Source organism: Bactrocera latifrons, unplaced genomic scaffold, assembly GCF_001853355.1.
Source record: "Bactrocera latifrons isolate USDA-ARS-PBARC rearing strain unplaced genomic scaffold, ASM185335v1 scaffold_115, whole genome shotgun sequence".
NCBI lineage: Eukaryota > Metazoa > Arthropoda > Insecta > Diptera > Tephritidae > Bactrocera > Bactrocera latifrons.
The window spans coordinates 309618-330527 of NW_017534575.1; the positions used below are offsets into that span (position 1 = coordinate 309618).

The window sequence follows — 20910 nt, forward strand, 5'->3', positions numbered from 1 at the left end:
TGAAACTCCGGAGCATCTGCTGATCGACTGCACAGCAGTCTGTATTCGCAGAGCTAAGGCCCTTGGAGTTCCATTTCCGGATAGGGATCRCATTGCCTCGCTAGCGCCTAGCAGCCTACTGGACYTCATYAATGGGCTGGGGCTAAGTGAGGCAATGTAAGGAAGGAGAGRGCACAATAGACCAAAGGTCGCAGTGCATTCCTCATTATCATTCATTCATTCATTCAGTTATATAGCCAACTGGCAGCTATCTTCCTGTGAATGGACTCATGACTTTCAAAACACACAAGATCGCGGCACGAGAGTCTCCCAAGCATTGTCCAGGCACGGTGCCTGCTTTGCTTATATAGCGAATTGGCAGCTAGCTTCCTGCGAATTTACCAAATCACATAACATTACGGCGCGAAAGTCACCTAAGCACTAGCCATGCGCGCTGCCTACTTTACTTATATAGCCAACTGGCAGCTAGCTTCCTGTGAAATTACCTCATGACTTTGAAGTCACACCAGATCGCGACGGGAGTCACCTAAGCACTGATCAGACACGCTGCCTGCTTTACCTATATAGCCAACTGGCAGCTATCTTCCTGTGAAATTACCTCGTGACTTTCAAATCACACAAGATCGTGGCACGAGAGTCTCCAAAGCACTGGCCAGGCACGGTGCCTGCTTTACTTATATAGCGAATTGGCAGTCAGCTTCCTGCGAATTTGCCGCGTGACCTTCAAATCTCATAACATTACGGCGCGAGAGTCACCTAAACACTGGCCAGGCGCGCTGCCTGCTTTACTTATATAGCCGACTGGCAGCTAGCTTCCTGCGACTTTACCGCGCGACTTTTAAATCACACAACATCGCGGCGTGAGTGTCACTTAAGCATTGGCCAAGCACGGTGCCTGCTTTACTTATATAGAGCAAGTTGAAAGCTAGCTTCAACCGATGAACAAGTCAACTTGTGAGTTCCAAATCGAATTACATGGTGGCGCGAAAGTCACGCAAGCGATGGCCAGGCACGGTTGCTGCTTGCCTTTTATAGAGCCAGCTGGCAGCCTGATTTTATTATTTTTCCTATATATTTTACTAAATGGGAGTTTTTGATCACTTACAATAACTTTTTTATCTTAAAGCAAATAAATCTTCACTTTCGAATCAGAGATATTGTAATACATAATTTTCCGCTCTACAAAAAATTCTGACGTATGGTATTTATATGTACACCATGTCGTATGAGCAACCAGAAAGTGCATTTGAACCATTTGTACCATTTGATGTAGAACTTTAACAGCTTACACCTTTAAGTGAATATTTTTATGAAAAATTCTTTACGATCTTTCTTGTAGAGAAGAAAATTTTGTAGTAGAATATCACTTTTTCAAAGTTATATATTTACTTGTTTAATGTAAAATATGGTATAATAAACCTATATTATTATATGCATATCAGAAAGATATGATTCAAGCGCGGTTGAAATTGAAAGTAAAGGATTTTTATAAAGGATTATTATTTTTAGACCATATACTGAAACTATGAAAGGCGTTGGTAGAAAAACAATTAACTTGGAGAAATAACGGATACGTTAATATACATCCATATAATTATAAATGTATAAAACCTACATTTATTGTTGGAAATTTACAAAAGCAAATTTGTATTATTGCTTTCAGACTAAAACCTTATGCAATATGCATTTTTATATTTTATTGTAGCTCTAAATAAGTCACCTAAAATGCCGGCCTCGGTTAAAACTGCCGTTAGTAAAAATTTTAAATTTGAAATTCGTTCAGTTAAGAAAACCATCTCAGAAATAGCTATAATAATTATATGTTATTTATTCGTTGTTCTGTTCCCTACAACCCCGTCGATCAATAATGAACTGAGTGATGATGACCTTAAAAAGATTGTGATATATGACGGACAAAATCTCAATAATTTAGAGATTCTAAAGTAAGTTTGGAAAAAAATTACTATTTTTTCAATTTTGTATGAGCAATATTTGAATCGCATTTGATTTACTGTATACCATTATATTAGATCCTTATTAAGCGTCTCTGGAAAACCAATGCCAACAAATCTTACATATACTCCAGACGATGAAACGGCTACCGGTATAATGGATGAAGTTGCAAAAAGTCTGCAATTAATCGAAGCAAAGTCATATAAAACAGAAAAATCAATGATGAACAGATTCGACAGAAATACAACACTAGCAGCTGTTAAATTCATATCAACGACTAAGGATAATCTAGAAAATGAAATACGTTTTCCAAGTGAGTTTCGAACAAAGGACTTAAATCATGTGGGTACAGAACTTTGGGCAACACGCTGTAGCGGTATACTTGCTCAGGATGCAGGCGAAAAAAACGTGCAAGATGATTTATATTTACGAGAGGGTTTCTTGCAGTTGCAACATCAAATATTTGCTAAATGGTTACTCAAGACACAGGATCAAGATATAAGTAACGCAACATTTACAGTGCGATCATTTCGACAACATACCAATGCGAGAATGTGTTCTATCACAAGCAAGTCCAGTATATCGATGTTTTGCTTCAGTTTTTCATTCTTTTTACCATTTCTAAATATTCTATGGGTAATATGAGCGTTTCAACGATTCATTTTTAGATATAGATATATAAATATATATTTTTATTTTTATCAAACATTCCAAGCGGTATGGGCGTGAACGAGAAGAGAATATTTTAGCTCATCATTGGAGATATGGATTTGATTATGCCAAGTACTGGACTGGCAATTGCATTGTTTCTTTTTTGCATTTATTAGTTTTGGATATATTCATTGCAATTGTGGTCATGGTAAGATAACCATTTCTCTTGAACTCTTACTATATATTACTATATAATCAAGTTTGCGATTTTCTTAATTAAATACTTTTTGTTTAAAAATTCGATTTTAAACTTACAATATCGAATTTTGGGATTACAATAATTTTCAATCCGGAATTTGGAATTAAAAAATAAATAAATAAATATTTTTAATTAAGATTTTCGGAATTACAAAAACAAAATTTTCAAATGTTGATTCAACTGCATTATGCAATTCTAATTAAAATTAGTTCCATTAAGTTATATTTAATTATTTTATTATGTTTAATACTTTGATTGTTATTGAAAAACGTTATCGCAGTTTCAATACTTGACGAAGCAATAGTCTTGTAAAATAGGCATATCGAGTTATATAAAACTTCAATTTGCAAAAAGTTAATATCTCAAATAATTATGACAATATTGCTCTGTCTATTTATAGCTGCCACTTGAGGGAAAATTCGTTAGTAACATTATTTGGTTGATCCTTTATCTAATTTCATACAATATTGCACTCCTGATTACCGCCGTGTTTATAGTCTCAATTTCGACTAAAGCACTGCACGCTGTATTGTTCGGAGCTCTGATATGGATTACCATGTATTCCTTATTCTCAATTTTGGTGGAGCACTATTTGGAAATGACCACAATTTTGTTCATTTGCTTTATTGGCTTTCCCAACAATGGATTTGCATATGGAATGCGCGAGCTTCAAAAAGGCGATGATTTTTTAAATCCAGTCATAACGATGTTGGCGAACTGTGCATTTTATTGGATATTGATTTCCATAGCGGAGTATTTTAGTCCAGGGCCTTATATTAAAACGTTGCCATTCAGCTTATGCTGTAGTGGACGCTGTCTTACCACAATGAATAAGCCCGCCAAAGCTCCAAAGTCGAAAAAACACAATATTTTAATACTGGAAAAACCTATAATTTGGGAAAATTTTGAATTCGGCACCATCAGTAGTGTTGAATTGATACGTTTAAAAAATGTGCACACCAAATACGATTCCGGAAGAATACAACTTAAAAATATTACAATGCGTATCTATGCCAATGAGATTACTGTCATATTTGGACCACATTGCTCCGGCAAAACGACAATAATTCAATTAATGGCAGGTTGGAGGCGACCACTGTTGGGACAAGTACAAATTGAAAATAATGATTTGTATGAACATTGGAATAAATATCGTGATAGCATCGATGTATGCATGCCAAATAACGCATTATTTGATTTACTAACTGTCGAAGAAACATTAAAATATTATATGCTAATTAAATTACCAACAAGAGATAATCAAAAAATTAATATGGAATTAGATAAATTTTTCGAATCTGTGAGAGCAACGCGAATACAACGTAAAACGTTGGTGAAATCATTAACCTATAGTCAAAAACGTTTCGTAAGTTTGGGTTGCGCCATTGCGGGTGGTACAAAAATCGTTTTACTTGACGAACCTACACTTCATATGAAAGGAAAGGAGCAACGTTTATTTTGGAGCATATTACATAAAGAAAAATATGGACGCGCTATTGTGATGACCACATTCGACATAACTGAAGCCGAAGCTGTTGGAGATCGTATTGCGATGTTCGGTGAAGGCGTGCTTTTAACGTATGGTACACCATTTTTCCTTAGAAATAAATTTGGTGTCGGTTGTGATTTGGTAATCATTTATACATATTATACATGCATTATGTAGATATATTTATATAAACGTCGGGTAAACAAAATTATTACATACATACAGGGTTTGTCCGGAAATTAATAGGACTGATTTTCTTCCGCCGCGGCTGTACTTCGGAGCATGCGCGCACCGACTGGAGCGTAGAGAGCGTTTCTAGCAAGTCAAAAATGCAGCGTTAGAGTAGAGGTACGCAGTAAAATTCTGTGTGAAATTTGCTAAATCTGCGACAAAGGGGATCCAAGCTGCATGCACCTCGGCTCTCAAGGCTATTCCGGAGAATGCCTGCCGTGACGCCTTCAATACTTGGAAATCGCGCTTGGCAGCGCTGCATCGATGCAAAAGGAGCCTATTTTGAAAGTTATAGTTATATTACTTTCCGGAAAAACCCTGTATACATATGCGAAATGTATATACCCTGAACATTACCTTTATCTCGAAGTTTATAAAATTCAGAAGAAAACGCGGCTGATATGAAACCTCTATAGAATATAGCTGCCATGAAAACTGACCCATAAAAATCAAGCTTCGGGGCAACCGAAGTTAACCTTTTCTTGCTTTAAGTGTTGTTTGCCTATTCCCCCAATAGTTTTGCGTAATGGTTTTGATGTAGCGGTCCTTAATTGTATATAAATCCGGAGCCAGGTGTGAGATCCGTCTCATGGAGATACTGTTGTACTATTAAAAATAGCTTCCAGAATGACAGGAGTTATATTCATGTCATTATTACGTGGTTAAATCGAGCAACATTAAGGGCAATTGAAGAAGTTATTTAAAACCTGGGTTAGATCGTAAAATCTAGCATTGATAAGGCAACCGTATAATTTCTTGTTACGGTTCTACCCACTACTTTGAAATATAAATCTCCCATTCTGCATTCTGGCAATAAATTTTGAAATTGATTAATTAAAAAAAAATGTGTTACTTAGTACATACTCCTACTTAGAAATTTGAACAACTTACTCCTAGAACTTTTATCTGTTTATGTCTTTGCCCCTTAGATAATAGTCAAATCCGACACAGCATCAACCGAAGCTATAACTGAGTTAATAGGACGTTTTATACCTGGAGTTATACCGGAAAATGAAATTGGAGAGCTACTCTACTATAAACTGCCACTTGATATGAGACCGAAATTTCAAAATATGTTGATACATTTGGAGAAGGAACAAAAAAATCTTGGCATCAAAGATATGCGAGCACTGAGTAGCGAGCTTACTGAAATTTACATGACAATGGGTACACGCAAAACGAAACAAGTCATAATTAGCGACAGTATGTATAAAAACATTTTAAATTTGAACAAAATTTCGTTAAAAGGCATTATAAATGTTATTTCTATTCGCATAATTATAGAAAAACCCACGTGCGAATATATCTCTTCAAAAAAGCTTGGAAGGCAACAAACTTACGCATTACTAAATAAAAAGCTCATACATCAAGCGCCAAACTTTGTGCCCCTCATAACCATGGCCGTTTCATTCATTTTCATACTTTTGATAGCGATAATGGCAAAGCATAGTATGAATGTACCACCAACACGCTACAATCCCATAGAGCTGGGTGCTACAAGAAACATCGATTTAACAGCATTCAAAGACTGTAAAACCATTCAGGTCTACAACCCTATAAGAAAAAAGCGTGTTGGCGAAAGTTCGTTAAGATTTGACCAAAACTCGCTTCGTTGCCTTCATGTTAGTTTTGATAGTTTTTTAAAAAAATCAGAAACTGTGATGGACAAATTTGGCGCAGTAGAAGTTAATGGTGACATATATACCGGCTGGTTTAATCAACGCATATTCCATACAGCTCCACTTGTCTTGAATTTAATGCATAATTTGTATCTTTCGTAAGTCATTGTTATGTTTATTGTTTGTTGTTGCGGTTAGTTAGCGCTAAGATTTTTTCGTCGCTTTCAACTAACGGGAGGTTCAGTAAACAGCTATTTCAAAGATCTTTCACGCTTCTTCTCTGCAAGAAGCCTAACACTTCTCCTCACAAATCCACAGCCATGGATCTACTGAAAGATAAACAAACTAGCTGAGACCTGTCAGAGCACATTACTCCGAATGTTAAAAGATGCCTCTTAATATCTTCCGCAATTTCGTTCTGATTACTGCAGCAGTTTAAACTCTTACTTATCAATAATTGACTCGACATACCAAACATGTATTCTGCATGTAATTAGTCCGCACATGACTCCAATCTTCTCTTCGCATGTTCAGTGAGCACTCATCTAATACCCCTCTCCCTGTGACTCGACCATATCGAAACATGACGTTTCCTTAGATGACTTCGATGAAAACCAGCATGCAGGGATTAAATAACCGCTACAACAACATCAACAACGGAAGGTCCAGTAAAGGAACAACGGAGAAAGGGTGTTAAATTAATCGGTTAAGGGGTCATGCCATGAAGAATCATACGGATTAGTATCGTTCAGAACATGTGCTTTAATATTTTCAAGTTGCAAGTACTGAATTCTGAGATGTCCGCAGTTTGTTCTTCCAAGTCCTAAGGTTTTCCTAATAAAAATACGCCGTATATTTTATAACGAAGGGTGTTAAACCCTTTTCACTTGAAGTTTCGAGATGTAATGAAAATATTGCAACTTAGTACTCAACGTAAAAATTATATAATCGGTATATAACTAACCTCGTCGTTCTTTTACTTAAGAAACAGTCTGTTTGGGTTTCTTTAAAATGAATATCTCGAACAATAAGTAAGATAGGGTTCGGCCTTATAATTTATAAATATATATATTTGTATATGTAACGAAATGTGTATGTATGAAGGATATAATTAATATAAAATTTTTAATTTTTATTTATTTAGAAATAAAGACATTAAAGCAATTGCTACAGTCGCTAATCATCCAGAACGCACGCCATTACGTGCCAAAATTCACGTACTTGACCAAGAGAAGACCCATTTACTATTACCAATGGTATTGGGAATTGCCATACCAATATCGATTGCTTGCTTTATTGTGCCTCTTGTGGAGGAGCGTAAATATCATTTGTTAACACTACAAAAAATAGCTGGTGTTAGTATGGCACGGTATTGGTGTGTGAATTTTCTATGGGACTATATAACGTTCTTCTCATATTCCATTGTCTATACAATTATACTGGCTTTATCGCCCATCGAAGGTTATTCGTTTTCGCACAAGATGTGTAAGTTATCGAATTATTACACATTTCAAATTTAATTGATTGCTGATTATTATATTTTTAGATGCAATGTTATTAATGAATATCTATGGAGTACCTGGCTTAGCCTTGATATATTTACTCTCTATATACTTTTATTGTACGATGTGGTCAGCATTTCTAATAGCAGTTTTAATACAGGTTGGAACAGGTAAAATTAGAAAGTGCAGAAACTATTTTGGAATTTTAATGCTAACTATTCAAATATTTCAAAGGAATATTTTCGTATATTGTGTATTGGAATATTTTCTTGGACAATGATATAATATTTTATATTTGGGCAATATTTCCTACATTTGCCCTTATGGATGGCATAAGTAATGTATACACAGAAACTAAGGAAGAAGAATATTGTGAACAAGCATGCGAGGATGATGAAGATTGTGATAAGAAGGATATGTGTGCTACTATACCACAATGCTGTGGTAAGTAATAATTTAAACAAGTAAGGAAGAACTTAGGTTTGGGTGTCATCGAAAATTTCATACTCTTGCAACTTGCCAGGATCAAAGCATAGAATTTGTAAGTTATACATATATATAAGTCTAAGGCAAATTTTCACCTTACTTTATCCATTTTAGTCTTAAAGATGTGCTGTTATTAGAAATATTATTATTAGAAAAACATGTGCGCTCAATTTTATTTAAAAAATCTCACATTTGCCGATATATGCGGTATAAAGTCAACTGGAAGTTTGGGGGGTTACATGGGTTTCACAGTTTCAAAAAATCGAAATTTTTTTGTCTTATTAAATTCAACATCTCTAGAATATTGTCCTAAATTTTCAAGTTGATCCGAATAATAGTTTCGGAGATACAACCTTGAAAAGGTGGACGCTCGTGGTCAGGTATAGGCTAAGAGCGCAGTAGGTAAAACTTTAAACGCGTTTTTCTCAAAACTATGTTTTCAAAGTCGGTTGTCAAGATTTCTCGCAAACTACTTTACCGATCTTGATGAAATTTTACACAGGTCTTCGAGATATCATTTACAAGCTCTTGAACGAAGGATTTTTTTTTTAATTACAACTATTTAAAAAAAAAATGTCAAGAAATTTTCATTTTTTGAATTTGAATTTTTTTATAAAAACGTCTGCCAAAAATACAATTTTCATTTTATTTGCGGTTATCCTGAAAGAAGTTCTGCTGACAACGCGGATGCACTTTTTTTCCGAGGGACTGCCGTAAATGGCTTCGTAATGACTGCCATTTTGATAATTTTTTTTGAARATTTTACAAAATGTTTATTAAATATGAGTTTTTTAAATAAAAAAAAGTTCATTAAAATAATTAAATTTTTATATGTAAAAAAAAAAATTATTGAAAAAAGGCCGTTTTTGCCCAAGGAAACCCATGTAACCCCTTAAAAGAAAAAAGTTGTTGATCCGACTGCAACCATTTTTGACCTACAGACATATTATTATTAAGAAAGTGTTCTCTTCGAATTTCTATATAATATATGTTCATATGTATCTCACAGATTGAATTATCGCTTGCACATACGGACAGACAGACAGTCACTCGGATTTTAAACTTCATTTTCTTCTCTAATAACCAGCAATCTTTACATAATACACTTAGTAGATCGGATGATAATATTTAATGCAGATATTTGTGTATTTTTATTTACCTTATTAATTGTATTTGTCCAGTTAAATTCATGCTTTTATATTTTCATATTTTTACAGTGTCAACTATTTTCAAATTTGAGGATCCCGGAATTCTAGTTGTAATTTGCTACATGCTAATAACAGCTGTGTTTCTATTTATTGCCATATGTGTTGTAGAATCTAGGAAAACTCGTAAGATGTTTTCGTCGAAGAGAGAGTATGTTTCTTTATATATAGGTAATTGTACTTGCATTCATAAAATTAACGTTTGTAGCATAAAAACACTTCATTCCGCAACACATCCTTACGACGATCGTGATGTGGTGGAGTTAAAGCAATATGTAGCCGAGCAGGATTTACAAAGCAGTCTGAAAAAACGTTTTATGGTAGATCAGCTAGAATACAAAATACTTAAAAAAGTAAATTCTCTGGATACAATTTCATTTATAGTAAACGAGTGAGTAACATTATTTGACGCCCTTACATCTTTTTGAAAACATAACTAATGGCCATTTTTATACCGACTCCGTGATAATTTCAAAAATAACAAATAAAAAGTTCATTGCGGTTGCACCCCCCCCCAAAAACAAAGATTACATGCAACTTAATTTTGTTTGTTCAGTTTATACGGCAGTTTCACTATATATGCAATACGTTGTGTTATCTTTAATAATTTAGAGAAATAATTTTATATTGCGTCCACTAAAGTGACATTAATTAAATTTTTAGTTATTTTCATAATAGCATTTAATACTCTTGTTTTATGATTGTAGGGGTCAAAGCTTGGCATTATTCGGCTCACACCATAGTGGGAAATCGCATGTTGCTGGCCAACTTATTGGTCATACCAATTTTGCTTTTGGTGATATATTCATTGATGGCATCGAACTGAAATATGAACCTAAGAAAGCACTTGCAAAAATGTCATTTGTACCGCAAGATCATGGTCTTTGGGAAACATTTACGCCACGAGAAATTTTACGCTTCTTTTGCATGTTGCGCGGTGTTGTACCAAATGATATTAAGGGAATTTTACGAGATCTTTCAAGTGCTTTTATTATGGGTTCCTATATGGATAAACCGATACGTGGTATCAGCGTTGATCGGCGTCGCAAAGTCAACATAGCGCTGGCATTGATCGCTCAACCGACTGTTACAATATTGGATGAACCGACACGTGGACTTGCCCCACGCACTAGTCGAGAAATATGGAATGTTTTGCGTTATAAACGTTTTTTGGGAAAAACTTTAATTTTCACAACATCAAACGCAATCGAGTTAGAGGCATTAGCCGATCGTGTGCTTATTTACAATGAGGGCGAGATGTGGGCATTTGGTAATGCCCAATATCTACGTAGTAGATATACAAAAGGATTTTACTTAGATGTGAAATTGAAGATTGATGGTGGGAATGCTGAGGAAGCTAAAGACAAGTCTGTTGAAAAAAAATATTATTTAAATTATTTACAAACATAATAATATACTATATGTTTTTTATTGTTTATAGTCTATATAAAGACGCTGAAAACTTAGTGCGTTTTGTGACCTTCTTGCATGAAGATTCTGAATTACAGTTGAGTAACTAACTATTTTATACGATATTTAAGTAATTTTTTGTATTTTAGGGTGCGCATCGATAATTGCTTCAAATTTTATTTGCCAGTCCCTATTGTAAGTTATTCATTTTTGTATGGTTCTATGGAAAAAAATAAACGACGCCTCAATATTGCTGAGTACGGCGTTAGCCAAGGAACAATTCAAGATGTTTTCAATGCGATTGAAGCCAATCGGAATGTATAAGGGTATCATGAAAAATTACAAAAAAAATTGTATGCTTCTAATTTGGATTATTGTTAAAAAATTACCTGTCGCTCTGCGAATTGTGTAAATAATATATAATAATATATGATGAGATATGTTTAGTATTTTCAAAAAAATTAAGGCAAACTCAATTAAAGATAGATGTATGTATACTGAAAAATACCGAATTCAAATTTTTAAACATATATACATACATATATAGTAATACGGTAACATTAAAAATAAGAAAATTTTCACATTAACCTGAAGTTGTAATGTCGAAATAAGTATTTATAAATTAAAATAAAAAAAAAGTTATTTAGAATAGTAGAGAAATGAACCTCAACAACAGCAATCACTTTAAATACGTTGTAATATTATTTTCAGATTCATAATAACAAATAGAACAAATCCATTACAAGTACACGAAATAAATGCCACAGAATATCTAACGTTATTACAATCACTCCATTTGTTTTAATATTTATGTATCATTATTATTATAAACGTAATCAAAATGTTGACACAACTAGGCTGTGTCGTGTATATTCAAACGAAAGATGTCGTGTGCACAGAAAAATGTACCGCCGAGTGGCCGCAAAACGAAGACTTGCGAAAAGGCGTGTGGTGGATCCTCGTCACACTGTAAATAAATAAATTTTACATACTTTAACCTAACTCCGCAAAATAGCAATTGAAAAATATGTAACATTACACCTAAATAGAGTAAAACACATACATATGTATGCATTATCCATGTAAATAAAACACTAATAATAAATGGTTATGCAAACATAAGTATAAAATAAGTGGCAAATCTAGTGAAATATTAGAAGGGTTGTGCAAAGGTCTGCGGTTTTTTATAAAAAATTATATGCATATATCACAATAAAATAACATATAAGGCCGTAGAAAAGCAAGTTCTCAATATGATAGCGATAGTACCAAAACCAAAAGTACAAAAATTCATTTACAAAATGGTAATAAGAATAAAAAAAGTATCACAGTCAATGGCCGGAGTGTTTTCGGGAATTTTTTAAGCTAAATTGCAAAATTATAAGTAAGCGTCAAATACAGTTAAGGAAAGGAATACAATTTAATGAAAGCTTTACTTGAAAGTTACAAAATTTATCTACTTATCTAAATCCAATTAGAAATGATTGAATAATTTTAAAATTTTTTCGCAAATTCACAATGCCCAAGAAATTAACTTTTCTCTAAAGAGTATGTCATATTATTATTCAATGGCATTAGAAAATGATTGGAAACTTACAGAAATTTGTCAGTTTAATACGAAACTTTTTTATGCTAAGATATTCAAGCTTTCTAATAACAAATGATAATTACGAATGTAGTTTAGGTATTTATGGGCAACAATTAGTAAAATGAATAACATAATTAAACATTTCCCAAATAATATACATGTAACAGTCATAGCCGGGGTATAAATTACTTTACCCTTCTGTAACGTAAATGGATGTCATGGTAATTGCAAGCATATGTTTATGTGTGTATGTACGGTGGTAGGTGGTACAGTTTTTGCATGCGTTTAAGAATCTTTAGATAATGTTAATTGAAATTTTTTTTTAATATGCCAATAAAAATAATACCACAACGAAACGCGTTAGACGGAAAATTATTTTCAAAATATTACATTCGAAAAATCGGGTTATTATTTATGATTGTTTTATTACCAAAAACGCAGAATTCACTTCGCTTTTCATAGTAAAATCGGCATCAATGGTAGTGGCGTTGTTGGCGGCATATCTGGCGACTAAACTCGACACAGTCACAATCAGTCAAATTTATTATTCTAAAGTATTGCAATTTTTGTATAATTGGCTTTCAGATTTCCTTTTTTGTTATCGTTATTTAAGGTAACATACGTTAGCAAATTAGCATAGTTTATTAAAATGTTCTATTATCGCAGCAGTAACTGTAGCGTCCACTGTCAAGCGTGAGTTAAGGGCAGTGCACGCAGTGCATATTTTCCATATAACTATACGTCGTGTAGCGATAGCCTGAAAATATCATGTTGTACGAAGAAACTACCACCCACAGGCTTAAGAACAAATGTTTGAATATACGCATGTGGCTGGTCCTCATCGGTCTGATAGGGCGTCAAATGCAGCGTGTACACAAATAGATCAATGAGAGGATCAAAAACTTAAATTAAGCTATGTATACACACCGGCCATTTAAGAAACATTTTGTGAAACTTGTTTCAAACCGTACAATGGAACAAATCTTAATGTTTATTTTAATTATATTTTACCTTGAGTCTTCCTAATACATTGATTAATACGCCTCCATCAAACATTGGTTGTGAATCTACTGCTGTTATAACTCTCGATATTTTTTGGAACGACAAACTCTACATAAATATTAAATTATTTAATAAAATAGTTAATCGAATGGTACCCAAGTGTACTCACAGACAACTTTTCCATTATTTTAGGTGCTCCTTGCAATTGTACGCCTTCAAATGACATGAATGATTCGGTCGCCTAGAATATAATTATATATTCATTAATATATATTAGATACTCCTACATTTTACACATTAAGTTTTTGCTACTGCTGCTGCGAACGCAAACGGAATGGTCCAGAAGTAATATAATTGAAGCATTCTACGCTAAAAATAGCACAAATGGCGGTTAAGTGACTTTGGCTACTAAAATATATAAATTGGAAACATGGACATGTGTTATTTGAAATTCTGTGAACAAAAAGGTGGAGCAGCAGTGGTAGAAACAACAACACCGGTACAGAGGCAGCGGTGATCACACCAGCTGCAATACACAATCACACTCACACTATAAAAATTGGCCACATTCGCTCTCAGGTTGGGATCGTCAAATGTCGCATAGTATTGTTGCACAAATCCTTTACCAATATCCTCGTACTGTGGATTTAACGCCATTTTCACTTCAAAATTCAATAACTAAAATAATGCAAAAATACGAGTAACTTATAAAAAAATAGGAATTATTTCCGTGCAAATTCCGACGGATTCACTTCGTCTCCCCTACCGTATGCGAAATCGGTTGATTGCGCGCTGTCAGTGTAGCCAACACAATGCGATATGAATAAGAAATGTCACCTAATTGAGATTAACTATGCGGAAAGTATATCTCAATGTACATAGATATTTTGTTAATACCGTGCGTCAAATAATTAAAATAATAGTAAAATAATTCAATATCTGATGTATTTATTATATGTTTACTGTTGTATTAAAATCTTTATAATTAATTTGGACTAACGTCTAGATATTGTGAATTTTTTATTTACTTCGACACCTAAAAGTAGGCATCTACCGATTAACTACTTATTTGGTATATCATAGCAAAATTAAATACATAAAATGGATAAGATATTTCATATGCATTCGTAAAATAAATTAATTATTTGATAACGTTAACAAAATTATGCTAATATCAATTCTAATATGTGGTAATAACACGCTGACAACTTTTCCTGAATGTATAGTGGTTAAAGTATATTACAAAAGTAAATGCACTAAGTATTATGTATATCTGGCAGCATTTATTATTGGCTAAATCGGTTTCAGGCGGTATTAACTTTGGGATAAGAATTTAGATATGAATAAATCGTAGTAATTGAAAATACTTTTGCAATACTTGCATTACTCATGCTTTTATGAGTATTTTGATGCCAACTAATGAAAAGTTACATACAGATGCCAAGTAAAGTTTCTACAAAAATGACGGAAAAGCACACAAATATTTGCGCTGCTTCTGAACTGGTCGAGATCCAACTTCCTGCTGGATTCGCAGCTATGGAAACTCAAGTTGCTGGTCATACGTTCGATACATCTTCTTTAGGTCTTTTACAAGACAATGGAGGTTGCGTGCTTAAACCGCTAGGCAAACCGGAATGTGGAGAACGTGAGAAAAGTTTTTATGAAAATCTTCAAGAAGCTGAAAAATCAAATGACTCAAATGTATTGCAGCTGCTTAGTTCATTTGTGCCAAAATACTATAAAACAGTAACATTGGTTGTTAATAACCGTCAGCACACTTTCTTGAAAATGGAAGATCTCACAAAAGGTATGCGAAAACCTTGTATAATGGATATTAAAGTGGGTAAACGAACTTGGGATCCTATGGCATCAGAAGAGAAACGTTGTGTAGAAGAACAAAAATATGTACGCTGCAAACAAGTTTTGGGGCTGTGTATTCCGGGCTTCCAGGTGTATACGCACAAAGATCGTAAAGTACTTCGCTTTAGCAAAGAGTATGGTAAAAATTTGGACTCTGATGGTTTCCGCGCGACAATAGCACTATTCATAAATGCTCAAAATGGAGTTTTTAGACCATTGGTTTTTGAAATATTAAAACAGTTATACAGAATACGAGAATGGTTTAAGATGCAGACACTATACAATTTCTATGCAAGTTCCTTATTAATAGTATACGACTATGAACAACTCGAAAAATTCCTACTACCAAATGATGCACACCAAGGTAATGGTATTTCACAATTGACAAATGGTGATTTAGAGAACAATGGCAGCGTAAACCTAAATGCACAGGAAAGCACTGCATATAAATCAAGTGATGCACATTGGGTTAAAGTAAAAATGATAGATTTCGCACATGTTTTTCCCACAACAAACCAATCTTTAGATACCAACTATATCTTCGGATTAGAAAATCTAATCGTGGTATTCGAAGAACTAATGAACCGATAACAAATTTAGCACAATAAGCATTCTAAAATATTTGGCATAAAGACTTCCATGAAGACTATTGTTATTTATACCCCTTAGATGGGAACACAAAATTATAACCCTAGTATGTATATACATGTACGTACAAATCTTTTCGAACAAGTATAGGTATATTAATATAATTCAATATTGTTAATAAAAAAAAAGGAGAAAAGTATTAATGAATAAAAAAACAAATTTCCTAATTCAACGTTTTAGTTAAAAAAGGGAAAGAGCGTAAAAAAATTAATTTACTACTTGATGAATTCGCAAATTATGTTTGTATACGTTGGAACTTTACACTTGAATTGCTGAATATGAACTGATATTAGTATCTTAAAACGAAATCACTCACCTCCAAAAATGCTATATACTAATGAAAATGGAAGATTTTAGTTGAAATAAAATTATTTCTATATATAATTGTTTCGGAATTATTGTTACATCTAAAAAAAAAAAAAACCATTGTACGGCTACAGTTGTAGTTTTTGTATTGTAGAAAATGTTTCCCCAGCTATATAGACGCACTTTAAAGCATATAGTCCAGCTCATATCGTTCATATTGATTCTTTGGATCGTTAGTAATCCTTGGATAACCAGCTATTAATGCGTCTTGTCCACCAATGTAAAGAGAGTTGTAAATTTTCCAATACACATCTCGGACTTTACGAGCCGGATGAAATAGTCCCTGGAGTGTATACTGCAAAATTTTTATAGGACCGAGTGAAACACGAAGGCCATCAACAGCATCCATAAATGCCTGAACTAAATGAGGTGATGTTTCAAAAATATTTGGCCAAACGTAATTCAGCAAATGAATCAATGCATCCTCACATCCAAAACCATAAACGCCAAGTGCCATATGTTTAATAGCAGCACAAGCAGTTTGTCGATGTACTAAATCGCGGTCCATTAATGCGTCTTCCAACAAGGGACATACGGCATAAATGTAGTCTTTTCCCATTTCACCTATGTACTCAAAGAGAAAAGAAAGTGATTTGAGTACTCCATTTTGCACGTTCAGTTCTGGGACGCGGTACTCATTCATTAATGCAGGGAGTACTGTAAAGGGTCGACAAGTTTCAGCCACTATAGCAATAGCTACTGTAGTACATACACGATTCTGTCGTTCTTGTACTTTCAAATTATTCAACAAAGTTGCGAGGACATCATGTGGACCGATTGCTTTAGCTATATAACCAAATGTGTTCACTGTAGCGCGACGAATAGCTTTTTTATGCGCTTTAAGAAGTTCAAGTAACTCAAAGCATATACGCATCCATTCACGCGCTGAAACGTATTCTGGTCCACGATCCGCAATTCTTCCGACTAAATCAATACAGTTCTCTTGTACTTTCTCATGACGATTCTTAAGGATAGGTGTCAGTCGTGGTAGTAAATCTTTAATGGGCGGTGTCATTTTAGTCATACCAATAACATTAACGATTGCCTTAAGCGCACCCAAAATACTCCCCAAAACCTCTGGGTATTCCTCTCCCAAATACTCGTATAATACAACACCTAAATGTCCCATTAATTTTTCTTCTTGACAAGTCTTCATAACTATGGCAATGCGGGATATTAAATCTGCTGCTTGTTGACGCACTTTCGCAGACTTATTATTTAAACGCCAAAGAATTGTTCCACAAATTTGTGGTAAATATGGTTTAACTCGTTTGCCTAGCTGATTAACAATTGTACCAAAACCATTCAACATGACCACGTCTTCGGTGGTTTGTTCTTGAAAAGCATATAGTATACCATCAATAAGTTGTTCCTCTAAACGTGAATCAATGTCTGCAGCTCCTAGATTGCCCATAATCTTCTCTATGGTTTCCATTACCATTTTCCGGTACTGTTCGTTTTCATCCTTTAAATCATCAACAACTCGATTAATGATTTCAGAAGCGCCAACTTTATTGGCAATTTCTACCGTGGTGTCTACCAACTGCCTATAATTGCGACGATCCAAAGCCATTCGGTGATTCCAAAAGAACTTAAAGAAGTGTGGCAAAATCTCTTCTTTAATATATTGTGCTTCCACACCGTCAGTAGCGCAACATTGTTTTACTACCTTCAATACGATCTTTTTCATTTCTTCATCTGGTGATTGAAATTCACGAATCAAAATCAACATCACTTCACGGGTATAATAATTGGCATACTCGGCATCCATTAATGGAATTAAGTAACCAATAGCTTTTAAAAACGCAGCTAAACCTTTACCACGATGTGTACGAATACCCTTCCATAAAGGCTTCAAAACGGAATCAAAAGATTCAATGCCATAAGGCGTAGCTGCTTCAGCCAATGCAGCAATGGCCAAGGCTGTGATTGTTCGCACTTTTTGTTGTTCATCCACTAATCCATGTTCGATAATTTCCACTAAAGCTTTTAAATGCGGTAAAATAGCACAGCCCATTAATATGGCAATTTGTTGCACGATTTTTATACCGGTATGACGAGCTTGCCATGACTTTTTCGACTTACACACGGCTTTGAGAAACGGTAGTAAGGATGGAATACCTAACGCCGACGCCACAACGGCGAATGCTCGTGCCGTTGTATTACGGACATATTCATCGATGTTGTCGATATCAGGACGCATTGTCGAAATCATAGTGGCAAGGCCTGCCGCTTTAGCTAGATTCGAAATTATTTCTCGGCCTTCTACACGGGCATAGTAATCTTCATCAATTAGCAATGGCTCAATAACGACAAGAATTTTATGTACATAAGGACGCACTAAATCATCTAACTTATATAGGACACGATCGATAACTTTTACAAGTAAATGTCGTTCTTGATCTTCAAGCGTTGGAGACATAAGTAGCGGAAGAATTTGATTAAATAGTGGTCCAGCTCCAAATTCACGTGCCTTGTCTGTTATTTGTCGAAGTGATGATTTACGCATTGGAGGTGAACCATTTTTAATAGTTAAAAGCAACTTCATTATTTTTCGCTCTTTAGCTTCTTCTGGAGAAAGACTGTCTTCGTCTACGTCCACAAGCAGTTTATCGAAATATTGAGCATCTTCTGGTTTCATAAATGGTAAGTTTTGTCCTTTTGGTTGGTTGTCCATAAATTTGGCATTTTTATCTTCGACTTGAATAAAAAATCCAGCAGGGGTACCAGCAATTGGTGTGGGTGTGGCCATTAACTTGCGCCCAGGTGTGCGTAATGGCACATAACCAGCAGGCGGTGGTAATATTTTATACCCAGGTGGAAACATTTGATCGAGTTCCTCATCTGTTAGTGGCCGATTGCGTTCATCAATTTCTTTTTCCCAACGGTATGCCTGAAGTTGCTCTGGTGTCATTGCGGCTAATGCGCCCGGAGTTGGAGTTGCCATGGCCATTGCCTTTACTCCAATTGGTGTGGTACCACCTGGTGTTAAGAGTGGTGTGACGTGACCTGGCGTGGTATGTGGAGTCATACTTGGTGTAAGGCTAGGCGTCATTGCAGAAGAGGGTGTCATTGACGGTGTCGCATTTGATGGAGTTTCATCCCAACGTGATCTTCTTTTTGAAGCACCTGGTGTTGATTCAGCAACAACATTATCACTTGTACCGCGGTCTGGTTTTGGGGTCTCAGCCCAACCACTGTGACCGGGAGTTTCACGTTCCGTCTTAGGAGTTTCATCCCAACGATTACGACGAGCTGATTTTTCTTGACCAGGTGTCTCATGGCTCGGCGTCGTTGGATGTGCCGGAGTCGCATCCCAAATTCGTGTCCCCAAACCTGGCGTGGCCCCAGGTGTTTCACTACCTTTATGGCCAGGTGTTTCATCCCATCGATGATCACCTGGTGTTTTCTAAAAAAAAAAAAAAAGATAAATGGAATTAATGTTTATAAAATTTTAAAATAATTAGTCTTACATCTTCCCAATTAGGCGTTGCTGCACTATTAGGTGTTGCAGATACCTTTGCAGGTACAAAACTTTCGCTAACTGTTTGATCCCAACGTCCTCGCTTACGCGTTGTCGGTTCTTTAGTCGCCTCCCCATTCGAAGTTTTTACCAATGTGCCTTCCTTAGATTTCTCTTGTATTTTTCTGCGAAGCTGCATGTAATAAAAACCAAATTAATTTTTACTTCCGTAATATGAACTAAGCTACTCACCTCACTTTCCTCTCCTTTCAGCATTTGCTCACGCATTATATCGGGATATGTTCTGGATCCAATATCAGGAGTCTTTCCACCTGAGATAGATATTAATAAGTGATCATTTTAATTAAACAATTATTTACCATCAGCAAAGGGATCAGCACGCTCAGGAGATATAATAATACGACGTCTTTTTTGCCTATATTCATCCTCTCTATCTGCTATGGTTGGTCGACGTCTATCCGCCATTGGATCAACATCTTCCTTACCCTGAGTGACATCTTTTAAAACGGATATGGGTGCCGTATAAGTTGTACGCTTTTGGGGTACCGGGAATCCATCATCTTCGTCTTCATCCATTTCGTCATTTGCTGCAATTGAAGTGTTATAGCCCTCATAACGATTCTTTCCTTTTCCGCCGCCTTCATCATATAATTCTGTATCATAAAATCCACCACTGTCCAATAAGCCAACTCCAGTCGATGAATTTTTTTGAATTTCCTTTTTCTTGGTTTGAATATCGGCAATTTGAGCCTCAATATCTAGAAAGAGAAAATAAATAAAGAAATTTATTGAATTCTGTGTAACTTTTCTTCTTATTGCAAAAGGTAAATCAATATGACAAAAACGAGGTGAATCGATCCCTGATTTAGACCTCACAAATACAATCTTTCCCTACGTGGTATGTGAATTACAAAATTACACTTATGGTTTACTGATTTATAATTTCGAATATTTAATAAAAAGAAGTTTACCTTCGTGTGTTCGCGGAATATTTTCCATATTTTTCAACGTTCACTATACGTAGAGCGAAAAATAAGCGCTAGCTACTAAATTAATTAAATGTCAAAACTATAATAAACACGTTGCCATATGTTTTATTTTCTCTGTGAAGTCAAAATTAAATTAATTAAATAAAAATGATTTGAAGATATATACAC

The 20910-nt window shown here is 34.9% G+C and overlaps 4 protein-coding genes across 7 annotated transcripts in view; 2 read left to right on the forward strand and 2 right to left on the reverse strand.

Annotated features, from left to right (window-relative positions):
• Nucleotides 1-11194, forward strand: part of LOC108976563 (ATP-binding cassette sub-family A member 3) — a 13756-nt gene extending 2562 nt beyond the window's left edge. The window contains exons 2-15 of one of the 2 annotated variants that reach the window (XM_018945763.1): nucleotides 1706-1943; nucleotides 2031-2589; nucleotides 2669-2812; nucleotides 3264-4493; nucleotides 5513-5786; nucleotides 5868-6360; nucleotides 7347-7687; nucleotides 7749-7874; nucleotides 7939-8148; nucleotides 9408-9546; nucleotides 9604-9786; nucleotides 10103-10762; nucleotides 10837-10902; nucleotides 10955-11194. In XM_018945763.1, the coding sequence (XP_018801308.1) occupies nucleotides 1726-1943; nucleotides 2031-2589; nucleotides 2669-2812; nucleotides 3264-4493; nucleotides 5513-5786; nucleotides 5868-6360; nucleotides 7347-7687; nucleotides 7749-7874; nucleotides 7939-8148; nucleotides 9408-9546; nucleotides 9604-9786; nucleotides 10103-10762; nucleotides 10837-10902; nucleotides 10955-11129 (4818 nt within the window). In that variant the 5' untranslated portion in view covers nucleotides 1706-1725 and the 3' untranslated portion in view covers nucleotides 11130-11194. Of the gene's footprint in view, nucleotides 1-1705; nucleotides 1944-2030; nucleotides 2590-2668; nucleotides 2813-3263; nucleotides 4494-5512; nucleotides 5787-5867; nucleotides 6361-7346; nucleotides 7688-7748; nucleotides 7875-7938; nucleotides 8149-9407; nucleotides 9547-9603; nucleotides 9787-10102; nucleotides 10763-10836; nucleotides 10903-10954 lie in introns of those variants that run through there. The other variant, XM_018945772.1, reaches the window with a different exon arrangement.
• Nucleotides 11195-11576: 382 nt separating this feature from the next.
• Nucleotides 11577-14247, reverse strand: LOC108976591 (probable nuclear transport factor 2). Of its 3 annotated transcripts, none has more exons than XM_018945811.1 (5): nucleotides 14162-14247; nucleotides 13945-14073; nucleotides 13565-13636; nucleotides 13405-13503; nucleotides 11577-11772 (listed from the first exon to the last, which is right to left on the reverse strand). In XM_018945811.1, the coding sequence occupies exons 2-5, from the start codon at nucleotides 14050-14052 to the stop codon at nucleotides 11659-11661; spliced, it is 393 nt and encodes a 130-aa protein (XP_018801356.1). In that variant the 5' UTR covers nucleotides 14053-14073; nucleotides 14162-14247; the 3' UTR covers nucleotides 11577-11658. The 3 variants fall into 3 exon arrangements, 2 of the variants coding, with proteins under 2 accessions (XP_018801356.1, XP_018801347.1); XR_001993970.1 differs by adding an exon at nucleotides 12824-13239 and having other exon boundaries at nucleotides 11685-11772; nucleotides 13945-14190; XM_018945802.1 differs by having other exon boundaries at nucleotides 13945-14184.
• A 338-nt stretch (nucleotides 14248-14585) lies between these two features.
• On the forward strand, nucleotides 14586-16236 carry LOC108976723 (inositol polyphosphate multikinase). The gene has a single exon (XM_018945989.1). The coding sequence runs from the start codon at nucleotides 14815-14817 to the stop codon at nucleotides 15844-15846; it is 1032 nt and encodes a 343-aa protein (XP_018801534.1). The 5' UTR covers nucleotides 14586-14814; the 3' UTR covers nucleotides 15847-16236.
• Nucleotides 16237-16254: 18 nt separating this feature from the next.
• Nucleotides 16255-20809, reverse strand: LOC108976712 (splicing factor 3B subunit 1). Its single transcript, XM_018945978.1, has 5 exons — nucleotides 20725-20809; nucleotides 20113-20511; nucleotides 19985-20064; nucleotides 19743-19925; nucleotides 16255-19678 (listed from the first exon to the last, which is right to left on the reverse strand). Exons 1-5 carry the CDS (start codon nucleotides 20750-20752, stop codon nucleotides 16394-16396), a joined length of 3975 nt encoding a protein of 1324 aa, XP_018801523.1. The 5' UTR covers nucleotides 20753-20809; the 3' UTR covers nucleotides 16255-16393.
• Nucleotides 20810-20910: the final 101 nt, after the last annotated feature.

Excerpts from the sequence above, each read along its gene's own strand:
- LOC108976712 (XM_018945978.1), bottom strand. The coding sequence starts at position 20,752 with ATGGAAAATATTCCGCGAACACACGAAG. Across the intron at positions 20,065-20,112 it reads TGCTGATCCCTTTGCTGATG|GTGGAAAGACTCCTGATATT; the intron begins GTAAATAATTGT and ends TATCTATCTCAG. Across the intron at positions 19,679-19,742 it reads CAACGCCTAATTGGGAAGAT|AAAACACCAGGTGATCATCG; the intron begins GTAAGACTAATT and ends TTTTTTTTTTAG.
- LOC108976591 (XM_018945811.1), bottom strand. The coding sequence starts at position 14,052 with ATGGCGTTAAATCCACAGTACGAGGATATTGGTAAAGGATTTGTGCAA. Across the intron at positions 13,637-13,944 it reads ATGTGGCCAATTTTTATAGT|GCGACCGAATCATTCATGTC; the intron begins GTGAGTGTGATT and ends ATTATATTCTAG. Across the intron at positions 11,773-13,404 it reads ATGTATTAGGAAGACTCAAG|TGTGACGAGGATCCACCACA; the intron begins GTAAAATATAAT and ends ATTTATTTACAG.
- LOC108976723 (XM_018945989.1), top strand. The coding sequence starts at position 14,815 with ATGAAAAGTTACATACAGATGCCAAGTAAAGTTTCTACAAAAATGACG.